At 62.8% G+C, this 13,439-nt stretch overlaps 1 protein-coding gene across 3 annotated transcripts; it reads right to left on the bottom strand.

Annotated features, from left to right (window-relative positions):
* Window positions 1-222: 222 nt before the first annotated feature.
* CDK5RAP1 (CDK5RAP1 mitochondrial tRNA methylthiotransferase) lies at window positions 223-12,971 on the bottom strand. Of its 3 annotated transcripts, none has more exons than XM_075011935.1 (14): window positions 12,934-12,971; window positions 11,236-11,590; window positions 9,179-9,282; window positions 8,635-8,669; window positions 8,284-8,384; window positions 7,889-8,099; window positions 7,148-7,268; window positions 5,621-5,851; window positions 5,289-5,386; window positions 4,689-4,744; window positions 4,233-4,363; window positions 3,564-3,713; window positions 2,563-2,703; window positions 223-1,943 (listed from the first exon to the last, which is right to left on the bottom strand). In XM_075011935.1, exons 2-14 carry the CDS (start codon window positions 11,531-11,533, stop codon window positions 1,863-1,865), a joined length of 1,758 nt encoding a protein of 585 aa, XP_074868036.1. In that variant the 5' UTR covers window positions 11,534-11,590; window positions 12,934-12,971; the 3' UTR covers window positions 223-1,862. The 3 variants fall into 3 exon arrangements, 2 of the variants coding, with proteins under 2 accessions (XP_074868036.1, XP_074868035.1); XM_075011934.1 differs by lacking the exon at window positions 12,934-12,971 and adding an exon at window positions 11,748-11,967; XR_012647895.1 differs by lacking the exons at window positions 223-1,943; window positions 12,934-12,971 and adding an exon at window positions 11,748-11,967 and having other exon boundaries at window positions 2,566-2,703; window positions 4,237-4,363.
* Window positions 12,972-13,439: the final 468 nt, after the last annotated feature.

Genomic DNA, 13,439 nt, shown 5'->3' with positions numbered 1-13,439 from the left:
GAGCAGTAAATTGCAGCTGATAGAGGGAAAGCATCTGGCAGACTCAGGCACATCAATAAAACAATTAGCAAACCTATCAAATAGCTTGTTCTTGGGGACCAGCGTCAGCGTTAAACAATGCAATGTAATCAGACCCTGCAAGAGGTAGGCAGGAGACAAAAATCTATAGGGCACCATGAGTAGCGCGCACAAACCACCCCAGGGCTCACAGGTACACTGGGAAACATGCACCGCCAAGCCTTTATTGCTGCAGCTGCTGTCACAGCTGCCCAGGAACCTGTGTGCGGCTCCCAGGGGACACGATAGAGCTTGCAAAGCCCAGGGGGCTGCTCCACACAGCCCCAGTTAGTCCCTTGCTCTGTGGGTCACACCTGCTGGAGGCCACGTCTGGTTAGCAAGACACCAGGTGTTCAGCCAGAGGCAGCTTTTGGTCCTTGCCCCGTAGCCCTTGCTGAGTGGAGGCGTATGGGAGCCCCTGAGACCGATCCACAGAAACACAGGGCTGGAAGGGGCCCCCAGGAGCACGTCGAGTCCCCCTCCCCCGACACACCACACCACGGCCCCATTACCAAAACCGGGTCACACCCATGTCCTTTTGGGACCCCCCCCGACACACACACAAACCCCAACATGCTATAAAAGCCCCAGGGCGAGACAGGTGCTGGGGAGCCCCAGGCACCACAGCAGAGGCTGGAGCCCCCCTGTTCTGCTCCCCCAACCCACTGCACCAGCCCCCAAAGAGACAACCAAAAATAGGGCAAAGGTGGGGGGGGGGCACCTGAAAAAGTGTGACCCCCACCACCACCTACCCTGTGCACCCCCTCCCTCCCCACACCTGACCCTGTGCTCCCCAGCTACTTGCAGGTGGAGACAATACAAGTACAGGCACCTCAGCTCCCAGCCCATCCCTGGCTGGCGCTCTCTAGGTGAGTGCTCAGCGCCACAGGAAGGAGGATGCTTCCCCCATGCAGGGACAGGCCACAGCTGCCTGCCAGGAGGGCTGGACCCCACCCCAGGAGGAGCAGCTGTAGCAGGGGGGCTGTGAAGGAGCTGGAAGAGCAGGGGGGGAAGGGCAGGCAGCTGGGGGGTGGGGCGGGGGAGCTGGCTGCACTGGACCCCCCTGCTTTCTCCTCTGCCTTTTCCTGCCCACCCCCACGGTGCACTGCAGAAAACACCTGCCCTAACCTGGTGGAAGGGGCTGCAGAGGAAGCTGCAGTGCTCCCAGCAGCCTGCCTGCTCCCTTTTCCACTGCGCAGCCAAAGCAAATGCAACCCTGTGGGCCACTGACAAAGGGCGGCTGTGTGGACACAAGGTGCTGCTTCTGGCTACAGCAGGGAGCCCAGGAAAGCCTGAGGTAGAAGTGAGTTTAGGAACTGAGCAAGTGCCCCTTGCTACAGGGGAGCAGGGGAACCAGGACAGAGGTTGGGAGGCTCCCCTCCCTGACTTGCTTCTCAAGGACTTGAGGCACGAGGAAGATTGTTCCCCCTTCCCACTGGCAGCATCTGTGGGTCAGGGATTCTCTGCAGACCTGGGCCCATCCCCCTGCAGGGGTGGAGGCTCTGTCCTGTGCTCACCTGCCCCGTGGCGTTCCAGCAGGGCCTTTCCCCTGGAGACCCTGGCATGGTGCAGGCTCCAGCTGGACGGGGGCAGGTGCCCAGCAGAGCAGGGAGGGGCCAAGGCAGGGAGCCGTGGCAGACCCAGGGCTGCACAGGCAAGACAGCCCATGAAAGAACAGAAACAAAGCGCCTCCTGCCTCTGGCGATTTCCAATGGACTCCAAGCAGTTTTGCCCGGGGCCGGCGTAGGTCTAACGTCTCCTGGCCCTTGTGCAGCAGCAGCAGCAGCAGCAGCAGCAAGGTGGCGTCAGCGGTGTGCTGCAGATTCCCTCAGGGTGGTGCGGCGCAGCAGAGTGCCCTTCAGCGTCTGCGAGCTGGCAGAGGTGATCTGGAACGCAGCAACACACAAGTGGTTGGCTGAGCTAAGGAGTGACAGCCTCTCCTCACAGCAGGGAGCCCTCTCCGCAGAGCCACTGCAGGGGCTGGGGCGGTCGCCCAGCGCTGTTGGTCTGAGGCAGATTTACCTCAGGGAAGGTGCGAGTCTGCCAGCGATCTGCAGCTGTGGATACCCCAGCCCCTCTCCGCCGCTCCCCAGCAGCGGAAACTGTGAGGACTGGACCAAGTACCCTCTGGAGCAGGTACCACAGGGGCAGCCATGTTAGTCTGCATCTGCAAAACCATCCTCACCAGCTAACAGTGTTTTGGAGCGTAAGCTTTTGTGGGCAAAGACCTTCTTTGGCAGATACATGGGAACAAGGCAGCAGCACCAGCAGGGGTGGGAGCTCCCAGCCGTGCCAGAGCCACCGGGAGAGGGAAGGCCCAGCTCGGCCCAGCAGGGACAGCGCTGGCGAACGCTCGGACAGAAGTACAGCCGTCTATTCGGATTTGGGCTCACTAGTCATTTGCAAGCACAAAAATTAAAAAAAAACACCTGCAGAAAGGGAGAGCTGGCCCTGGCCCGCTCACCACACGGCTCCCTCCTGGAAACGAGCCGCACAACCCCTCACCTTCACCAGCACGTAGTCCCCGGGCTGGGCTCTGACCGCAGCCCCTGAGCCAGGGCCATCCTCCAGCTCCGTGTCGGGGAAGACCACTCGGAGGTTTCCATCATTCCTGCCGCACAGCTCTGCCGCAGAGCGCTTGCTGGGCTGGGAGTGGGGGAGAGGGAATGTTACCAGCAGACTTTCAACTCCCATTCACGGATGGACTTCCCTGGCCAGGAGCTGAGCACTACTGCCAAGGTTAAAGCCCCCTTTCTGCATCGGAAAGCACGGCTGGGAGCTACAAGCTCTGGCTGCAGCAGCTGTGCTGGGAGAGACCTCCAGGACAAGGCAGCCAAAGAGCCTCCACTACTCATGGGTGTCAGACTGGAGACATCTTTAAATCCCACCCCCAGTAAGCCAGGGCAGCGGCAAGTGTTCCCTGCGAGCTGAGTGCTTGGGCGGCTGTCCAGGAGAGATGCAGGTGCTGCCCGGCTGATCAGCCCAGCACCCAGAGCCACCAGCGTGCAGCCATCCGCACATGCCTTGGTGCACATCACATTTATTCCGCTGGCCCACGGTGGCAGGACAGGAGCTCTCCAGGGCTGGTGGCCATGAGGCGAGGGCGAGTCTGGCCTGGCGGCTGCACTTTAATAAAAGTTGAAGGGAGCACTGGCAGTGACCGTCTGCAACACATCCCCCTGCGCCTCACGGCCAGACCATTATGGCAACTCTTCAGTCTGGGCTGGTGTCATCTGCACGTCACACGCCAAATTCATCTGCTGCGGAATCCCCTAGGCCCTCCGCAAAGCCAGGGTTCTCCAAACCAGGTGCCTGGAGTTATGTCCCTGCGGGAACGTGACCTGCTCTTCAATGGGCAGTTGTGAAGAGCAGGGCACTTAGGCACAAGCAGCTGGGCCTGGCCTGGCAGGCGTACAGCCTGGGGCGGTGGAATGGAAGAACGGCCTCAGAGCCTCTTGGCCAAGGTGTGGGAAGCAGAGCCTGGGTGGTGTTCAGGTAGCACTCACCCCTTCCACCAGCACGAGCTGCGAGTGGCCCACCATGGCCCCGTTCGCCCTGCCAGCCTCCTCCCGGAAGACAGCGATGAGCTCTTCCAGCCGCCTATGCTTCACCTTGGCTGGCACGTCGTCCTGCAGCCGGTGGTAGGCCTGGGTTTTCTGAAATGCAGGTTACAAACCCATTCCTGGCCAGCTCGCCGGGGTCAGACCCCTGTCCTCGCTGGGCCAGCGGGGCTCACAGGCCAGTCAGATAAAGGGAAGCTTCCCGTGGGTGACCAAGCGCACGCCCACTCAAGGTGAGGATTTATCTACCTGCCTCCTTTACCCACTGACAATCCCCTGCCTTCTCTCCCGCTGCGCGGCACTCCTGGGGCAGCCATCCACTCACCTCCGGCCACTTCCGCAAGCCCTCTGCTTCCCCCACAACAGGCCGAGAGCCAGTGCCCCCCCGGCACTGCCAAACTCCCCTCCGGTAAAGCCACAAGTGTTTGGCTCAGGGACCACAATCCATGATGCAAAAGCAGCTCGCTGGCTGCTCACGCCGCATTGCACACGTGCAAAGCGCCGCTGCTGGTCACCTTGAGGTGGGGGGGTGCGGGCCGGGAGAACACACTGGCACCGAGCAGGGCAAACACGCTAGAGGCAAGAGGGACTTCTCCCTGGGGGTCCAGCACTCACCTGCCTCATGCTGTAAGCAAAGAGGAACCCCATGTTGTAGCGGACCTGCCGGAGCAAGGACACCGTCTGCTGGTGGTCGGCCTCAGACTCGCCGCAGAAGCCAGCGATGAAATCGCTGCTGAGAGTCACCCCTGGCAGCGGGAGGCAGAAGATTATGCAGCCGGGGTGCGCAGTGAGGGGGCAGACGCTGGGCAGCTCTCAGCAGCTTTTCTGCCCATCAGCCCTCCGGGGCAGGGCTCATTCCCAGCATGCACCAGGGCAGAGCATGGCTAGGGGCCCAGAAGCATTTCTGCAAGGACAGGGGAGTGCTGGGCTGGCCCCCTCCCACCCCAGGAGCCTAGTTTCGATTGGAAGAAAACTGTGGTTCTTCACACACAAAGAGAAGCCCTGAGCTAGCCCATGTCAACAGCACTGCCCAGAACCTGGCAGCACACCTGGATCGGCCCAAAGCCCTACCTGGTATGGACTCCCGCACATGCTGGACGAGCTCCAGGTAGGCCTCTCTGGCGTACCTGATGGGAAAAGCACAAGGATGGACCAGTTATGAACCGCCGCATCCCCACCAAACTGCTCAGCTGAACAAGGCCGGGAGGAGACGGGTGGGCAGGTGCTTCACTCCATCCCTGTCCTGCCGCCATGGGCCAGTCCTGCATCACACCTGTCCAAAGGCCAAGGCAACAAGACCCTGCACGGCGACCCTCTGGGACCACGCGGCTGGTGGGGGAAGGAGGTCCCCTGGCCCTGCACACCCCAGCCGCCATAGAACAAGTTCTGGTGGCAGAACTGACTCTGGCCCAGAGGAGCACACCAAGCGTGACGTTTGCCATGCCAAGACTGAGACGCACGCCCACCTCCCTTTCACCTCCCACTCCTGGAGGCTGTTAAACTGACAGGCTGTGAATTCGCCTGCGCTGCCTGCCCCGGCCAAGGCACAGTGATCACACCCCCCAACAGACACGTGCAGCAGAGTGCTGCGACCCCCATAAAGCTCCTGCCCCACTGTCTGAGCTGAGGGGCAGGCTGCAGTGCAGTGAGGAGCCTCACGGCCGGACTCACCCTCGCCTCATGGCCGCCAGGACTCGAGAGCTTCCGCTCTGGGCCGGGAGGTGGAGGTGTTTGCAGAGGTTGTGCCTCTCCTGGAGGAGCTGCAGCACCTGCCAAGAGGAACGTGGACAGGCTGGCATGGGGCAGCCCAGCTGCGCGGATACAGGGAACCAGCTCCCCGAGCGAAGGGCAGCAAACAGCAACCGCAAAGACCCGGCTCCCCCTCGGCATTGGCTGCGAGGGCCTCCTCCGGGGATGGGCTCTGCCCGGCTGCCTATGAGGGGAGCCGCAGCTCCAGAGGCGAGGAGGTGCCGTCCTCAGCTGGGCGCTCCTCTCATACGCACCTCGTCCGGGAAGTCCTTGGGATGCGGGGAGGTGAAGCGGATCCGCATTTCCAGGTCCAGCCTGGAGACCTGGTCCAGCAGGTGGGCGAAGCGCAGGCCCCCCTCTTTGGCTCTGTAGATGGTGCTGAAGCCGCGGCTCAGGCTGGGCGCTGCGGCTGAGCAGAACTGCACCTCCGAGGTGTCTCGATAGCTATTGACATTCTGGCCCAGGAGGGTCACTTCCTTCACCCCCTGCAGAGATGCACGAGGGCCCCGAGTCACCAAGGGAGCAGCTACCCAGCCAGCCAAGCAACACAGGCGCCTGGGCCGAGGCGGGTTCACTGTGCCAGCGGGAAGGGCTGGGAGCCGACGCCTGCTGCAGCAGGACAAGCTCACTGGCCTGCCAACATGCCCTGGCCCTTGAGCACCATGGGGCAGCTCCATCTCCACAGCCCTGCCAAGCCATGGACTCTCGGTGGAGACAGCCCAGCCCCCAGGAGGGGTCGTGACATGGATGCCTGTGCACTGGAACAAGCCTGGGGCCAGCACACCCATTCCCATGGCCAGCGAACAGATGGGAGGGACTCGGGGTGCTCCCAGCCTGGCGGGATTTGAAGAGGGGAGGGACTCTGCACTCCATCACTGCACAACTCCTTGCGTCAGCTAGTCACAGACCTGCTCTGCAGCCAGCCCTGCTTGCTCCCCACCCCGCTATGGCTGCTGGAAAGGGCCCGGGGGCGGACAGGGCACAGCCTTTGGTCACTGCTTTCTACGCTGCACCCAAGAGAGCTACTGTTCTGTGCAAAGGCTTTGAGCAGGGCCTAACCCGCTAGCAGCTTTATAAGAAGGCAGCCCCAGTGAAACTGTGAGCAGCTAACAGGGAGTTTGCCTAGGAGTTTGCCTTTGCTGGGATGTGCTGGAGCAGGTTCAGCGGAGGGTAACAAAAATGATTAGGGGGCTGGAGCACATGACCTATGAGGAGAGGCTGAGGAATTTGGGCTTGTTTATTTACAGAAGAGAAGACTGAGGAATGATTTGATGGCAGCCTTCAACTTCCTGAAGGGGAGAGTGAGAAACTGCTCTCAGTGGTGTTAGGTGGCAGAACAAGGAGCAATGGTCTGAAGTTACAGAGGGGGAGGTGTAGGTTGGATATTAGGAAACACTATTTCACCAGGAGGGTGGTGAAGCACTGGAACGTGTTACCTAGAGAGGTGGTGGAATCTCCATCCCTGGAGGTTTTCAAGTCCCGGCTTGACAAGGTCCTGGCTGGGATGACTTGCTTGGGGTTGATCCTGCTTGAAGCAGGGGGCTGGACTCAATGACCTCCTGAGGTCCCTTCCAGCCCTGGGATTCTATGCCCATCTAAAGCAGCAGCCCCAGTGCCACATCCCTGAGACCAGGGTAATCAGGAGCCTAGGACTGGACCACCACACACCTCCAGTGGCCTGGACCCAGCTTGGCCGCTGGGGCTGTTGGCACATGGACGACAGTACCGCCAAGCACCCTAACCCACGAACTCCCCCTCCACCCTGGGCTGGACAGCTGCACCTGATCGGAGAGCATCTTCACTTCCTGCAGGATGGAGGCCACAGGCCGGCTCCTCTCGCGTCCACGGGTGAAGGGCACGATGCAGTAGCTGCACATGTTGTCGCACCCGCGCATGATCGAGCTGCAGGAGGACAGGCGAAAACGGGCCAGTCAGTCCCCGGCCGCAGCAGGAGCATCGCTGGCCAGGCATGCCCACCACATGGACCCACTGCCTCTGGCCAGCCTGCCCCAGTGAAAGGGGCCCACACGTTCCACCCTCCTGGGGCAGGGCAGGGACTGCTTCTCTGCACCCCCCCTTCGGATCCACACGCAGCTTCACAGCCAGTGGCGTCGTACCAGACAGGTACGAGTCTGATGAGCTGGAAGGGACAAGGCAGGATTAAATTTGCACAACTTGGAGGAGACCCAGCTCCAGGCAGGGAACGTGCCACAGCTGCACGCCAGGGGAGTGGTGAATACCAGAGGCAGGGGAATCATCTGGGGTGGGGCTGGGGGGTCATGGGAGCAAGCACGGAAAGGAAGCCACGGCTGGCTATAAGAAAAGGTCCCACAGCCACCGCTGCCAGGGCAGGGAGGAGTCCCACCACCGGACAACAGCAGTGGCAGGCTTGCCCCAGCTGGGCACGCATCACAGGAGACGAGCACCACGCAGACTCTGGTCCTGCAGGTCTCCAACGTCAGTTTCCGCCGACACCCGCGCCCTGCGAGCAGGGCAGGTGGCAGAAATGGCTCGGCTCTTACACAAACGCAGAGGTGGCACTCGGGCAGGTCTGCACAGGCAGGACATCCGCATACGTCTCGTCTAAGGACAGCAGGACGTTGGCTGCCTGCTGGCCCGAGTCGGCCACAGAGAGCAGCCGGGGCAGGTCACGGTAAGCATCGGGGCCTGCCACGACATCCACCAGCTTCTCCCTGTGCAGGATCTTCTCCTTCAGCCTCTCAGCCATGCAGCCTGCGGCCAGAGAAAGCCAGCATCAGCCCGACTCAGCCAGCCGCCTGCTCTCCCTGCCTGGAAGCTAGTGTCCTGGGATGCAGCTTGTCATCCCCTCAACAGTGGTGCTACCTCCTCCCCCTACTCAGCTACCCCGCTGCTTGGCCGGGCCACATGGGAACGCTGCGTCCCTACTGCTGGGTACCTAGGATCCCTATGCGGAGAGGCGCCCGGGACCGCAGCCGCTTGGACTTCAGAACCGTGAGGTGCCGCAGGCGGTTCCAGATAGCCTGCTCTGCCTTCTCCCTAGGAAGCCACAAGAATCAAAGTTGGTGACGCTGATGGCTCTGGCTGTGCCCCATCCACCCAGCCCCCCAGATGCTTGTTGAACACCAGGGAACAAGAGACAAGGAAAGGTTACCAGCCTCCTTCCCACCACAGTGGACTGAGGCCAGAAGGGCCATTCCAGGTCTCCAAGCTCTGGCCTCTCTCGCTCAGGGACATCCACTAGCCACAGCTTCCAAATAGTCCTTTTTAAGAAAGCAAAGCTTCTTACCTGACTGAGCAGGTGACAAGGAGAATCACATCGGCCTGCGGAGGAGAAGACAACAGGGAACAAATCAGACAAAGGACTGGTTCTCTGAGCAAGCCAGGACCCAGGTACCACTAGCCCAACAGCAAACAAAAGTAGTAGCTACAGCGCCACACTGGGATCCAGGAAACAGAGGAGAACAAAGCCTAATGAAACAGGCAGCATGCACAGCCGAATGGCTGAAAGTTACAGCCCAGCCCTGCCTCACGCTGGCCCAGGGCTCCTTGTAACCAACACACTGCCACAGTTGAAAGGAAGTAACGAAGCTTGAGGTTTGTTCCCAGGGAATCACTCCAGTCCTGCTGCTGAGCAGAGTTAGCACCTGAATGGGCAGGGCGCTCTGCAGAGGAAACCCCACTGAGGTTCTCTCAGCATCTTGCAGGATAAGACCCTCAATGTAAAGCTGCTTCTCCCAGGCTGAGCGACACAGCCCACCATGGCTGCAGCCCCATGGTGAGACCTCCTTGTGCAGGCCCTGTTTAGCAGGAGTGCGAACATGGCAACAGACCTCCTCCAGCCGACGTGTCCTCAGGTAGCCACTCTGCTGCAGGATGGCCCAGGCGATCTCAGTGTCGTTAACGTTCATTTGGCAGCCGTAGGTCTCCAGATACACTGCAGTGAAACAGACAGCAGTTCTGGGTGTCACCAGGACAGACAGGGGGAGGGTTCAGGCCCATTGTCCTGTCCCAAAGCTCTGAAGCTGTTTGGCCCCCTCTAGAAGAACAGTCTCTAAGCCCTGACCACGCAGAGCAGGCAGAGAGAGGCTGCACCTGCCAGTAGGGAGGCCAGGGGACTTCAGTGCTCACCCCTTGGGGAAAACTGCCCAGTGCTCTTCCAAAGAGTCACACAAGTGAGACCTCGAACCTTGGGTGCGCTGCGTGACCCCAGAAAGCCGATGTCGGCCTACGGTCACTGCAACGACAGATGCTGGAAGAGGGTGGGCATCCTGGTGGAAAGGGGAGACTGAGGACGGAACAAACTCAGGTCACGTGTGCACAGGCCTAGCAGTCCTGAACACATGAGCACCTCCACCTGCCATACAGAGAGAAGGGGGCTGGCTGCGCACAGGCAGGCATTGCTGGGGCCAGATGCTAGAGGGAGACAGGATCACATCACTCAGACAGTCTGTCACATCTGGTGCTCTTGTGCCTCTCACAGCCAACCAGAAGCTGACAGTCCCACCTGGGCTCAGGTACACACAAGGCAGCACATAGAATCCTAGGGCTGGAAGGGACCTCAGGATGTCCTTGAGTTCAGCCCCCTGCCTGACGCAGGACCAACCCCAACTAAATCATCCCAGCCAGGACTATGTCAAACCAGGACTTAAAACCTCTAGGAATGGAGATTCCACCACCTCACCTGGCAACGCATTCCAGTGCTTCACCGCCTGCCAGGTGAGGTCGTTTTTTCTAACATCCAGCCTACTCCTCTCCCTCTGTCACTTCAGACCATTGCTCCTTGTTCTGCCATCTGTCACCACTGAGAACAGCCTGTCTCCATCCTCTGTAGAGCTCCCCTTCAGGAAGCTGAAGGCTGCCATCAAACTGCCCCTCAGCCTTCTCTTCTGCAAACTAAGCAAGCCCAAATCCCTCAGCCTCTCCTCATAGGTCATGTGCTCCAGCCCCTTAAACATTTTCTTTGCCCTCTGGTGGATTCTCTCCAGCGCATCCACATCCACCCTGGAGAGGGAGACCCAAAACTGCATTCAATACTCTGGATGTGGCCTCACCAGTGCCGAACAGAGGGGAATAATCACTTCCCTCGATCTGCTGACAACGCGCCTACTAATGCACCCCAATACGCTGTAAGCTTTCTTGGCTACACGTGCACATTGCTGACTCATATCCAGCCTCTCATCCACTGTAATGCCCAGGTCCTTTTCTGCACAATTGCTGCTTAGGCAGTCGGTCCCCAGCCAGGAACAGTGCTTGGGTTTCTTCCACCCTAGGACTCTGCACTTCTCCTTATTGAACCTCATCAGATCATTTTTGCTGCCCTCCACTGAACCTGCTCCAAAGCCTCCACATCCTTCCCATACAGGGGGGCCCAGAACCGGACGCAATACTCCAGAGGTGGCCTCACCAGTGCCGAGTAGAGTGGAAGAGCCCCTTCTCTAGATCTGCCAGAGGGCTGCCCACCACATGAACTGCTTCGCCCTCCCAGCTTGCTGCTCTCACACCAATGACACACCAGGGCTGCTGTTCACAAGGCCTGCAGCAAATGCCCACAACTGGCATGGGGCAGTCTCCAGTCACGACAGCATCTCACCCCGGTGTCACAGGCCCAGAGACTGCAGATCCCAAGAGACCCAGTACGGCACCAACATCTGGGCTCTGGCACAACCATGGCCTGGCCCAGTGCCTGGAGGTGATGCCAGGCCCACAGGAGAACAAGGAAGCTGATGCAAAGACCAGGTCTGCATCATCATGGCAGACGGGTGAGGGACCAGACGGCCCCATGTACAGGGTGTCCACCAGCCAGCCCCACGCAGGAGCTGCAAAGTGCCCACTCCCATGGAGGGGGAGAGGGGCTGAGACAGGGAGCAGACAGGGCAGTAACTCGGACCTTTCCTCCTGGCCTGCCCCCAGGTGCTGGAGGTGAGAAAGTGGTCTGGCTCCTCCACGAGCTGAGGGTGAGTTCCCTGAGGTAGGGCCACGCTGCTCAGGAAGTGCTGCAGCGTGGGCCCTGCTGCCAGCCGGGCCCTGAAGTCCTCCCGGCCCTGGTTCTGGTTTTCCTTAGGAGGGTGACCGCTGGAGCCCAGGCCGGACACAGGAGCTGCGTGCTGGGAGCCTGCTGCCCAGAAAAACGGTCTCCAGGTGCATGTCCCAGCTGTGCCCAGGGCGCGCTTCAGGGGCTGGATCATGGTGGCGGATGGGCGGGGGACCAGAGCTGCAGAGCACCAGCTTCCTCCCTGCCCGACCTGCAGAGAGAAAACCCCCACGGGGGTGAGAACCCAGGCTGCGCTCCGGACAGCCCCTCCGGGGGGCCCGCAGGCCAGGCTGCAGAATCGGGGCCTTCCACGCGGGGAGGGTCAGCCCCAGCTGCCAGTGTCCGTGGGGGGGTCGGGGGCGTCTTACGAGTCAGGTGCATCCGGGCGGGTCCCTGGCGGGGCTGCGGGCAGGGAGCTCTGCCCGAGGAGCCCAGCGCAGCCCCAGCCCGGTGAGTGGGGAGCGCAGTGCAGCCCAGGGCCCCGGGGCAAGCGGGCAGCACGCACGGCGCGAGAGAGGCCCCGGAGCCGGCTGGGCCTTTGCCAGGCACCGAGAGGCCCTGCCCCGGGCAATGCTGCACCGCTGCACCCTCCGCCCGGCCTGCTGCCCCCCCGCCCACAGCTCCCCCGGTGCACCCCTCCGCCTGCCCCCCAACTGCACCCCGCTGCCCCGGCCCGGCCTGCTGCCCCCCGCCACAGCTCCCCCGGTGCACCCCTCCGCCTACCCCCCAACTGCACCCCACCGCCCTGGCCCGGCCTGCTGCCCCCCCCCACAGCTCCCCCGGTGCACCCCTCCGCCTGCCCCCCAACTGCACCCCACCGCCCCGGCCCGGCCTGCTGCCCCCCCCCCACAACTCCCCCGGTGCACCCCTCCGCCTGCCCCCCAACTGCACCCCGCCGCCCCGGCCCGGCCTGCTGCCCCCCCCCCCACAGCTCCCCCGGTGCACCCCTCCGCCTGCCCCCCAACTGCACCCCACCGCCCCGGCCCGGCCTGCTGCCCCCCCCACAGCTCCCCCGGTGCACCCCTCCGCCTGCCCCCCAACTGCACCCCGCCGCCCCGGCCCGGCCTGCTGCCCCCCCCCCACAGCTCCCCCGGTGCACCCCTCCGCCTGCCCCCCAACTGCACCCCACCGCCCCGGCCCGGCCTGCTGCCCCCCCCACAGCTCCCCCGGTGCACCCCTCCGCCTACCCCCCAACTGCACCCCACCGCCCCGGCCCGGCCTGCTGCCCCCCCCACAGCTCCCCCGGTGCACCCCTCCGCCTGCCCCCCAACTGCACCCCACCGCCCCGGCCCGGCCTGCTGCCCCCCCCCCCACAGCTCCCCCGGTGCACCCCTCCGCCTACCCCCCAACTGCACCCCGCCGCCCCGGCCCGGCCTGCTGCCCCCCCCCACAGCTCCCCCGGTGCACCCCTCCGCCTACCCCCCAACTGCACCCCGCCGCCCCGGCCCGGCCTGCTGCCCCCCCCCCACAGCTCCCCCGGTGCACCCCTCCGCCTGCCCCCCAACTGCACCCCGCCGCCCCGGCCCGGCCCGCTGCCTCCCGCCCCCGCGTGACCTGCGAGCCGCGCTCCCAGCTCCGCGCTTCCCGTCCCGTCCCGCCCCGCGCCGCGCCGCGCCGCGCCGGGCCAAGTCCCTCCCGGGGGCGGGGCCGCGGCAGCGGGCGGGCAGAGCCGGCGCGGAGCGCTGGGTGGCTCCCGGGCGCCGCGGGCTCAGGGTTCCATCGCAGCCCCCGCCCTTGGCCTGCTCTGGCCCCGCCGCCGGGTCAGACCCCTGGCTCCCCGCAAGGTGACGCGGCGCGCAGCTGCCAGAGCCATGAACGGAGCGAGAACCGGGGCGGGGGGTTTATTCCCGGCCCGGTGCGCGTGGTTCCTGCTCACGGTACCCTGGGGCTGGAAGGGACTCAGGAGGTCATCGGGTCCAGCCCCTGCACAACCCCATCTAAGTCATCCCAGCCAGGAGCTAACAACCTCTAGGGATGGAGATTCCACCACCTCTCCCGGTAACGCATTCCAGTGCTTCCCCACCCGCCTGGGGAAGTAGTTTTTCCTAATATCCAACCTA

This window comes from Carettochelys insculpta, chromosome 17 (genome assembly GCF_033958435.1).
Source record: "Carettochelys insculpta isolate YL-2023 chromosome 17, ASM3395843v1, whole genome shotgun sequence".
Taxonomy (NCBI): Eukaryota; Metazoa; Chordata; order Testudines; family Carettochelyidae; genus Carettochelys; species Carettochelys insculpta.
Note: the sequence above shows the minus strand (reverse complement) of the source record. Positions and strands in the feature narration are given on the sequence as shown.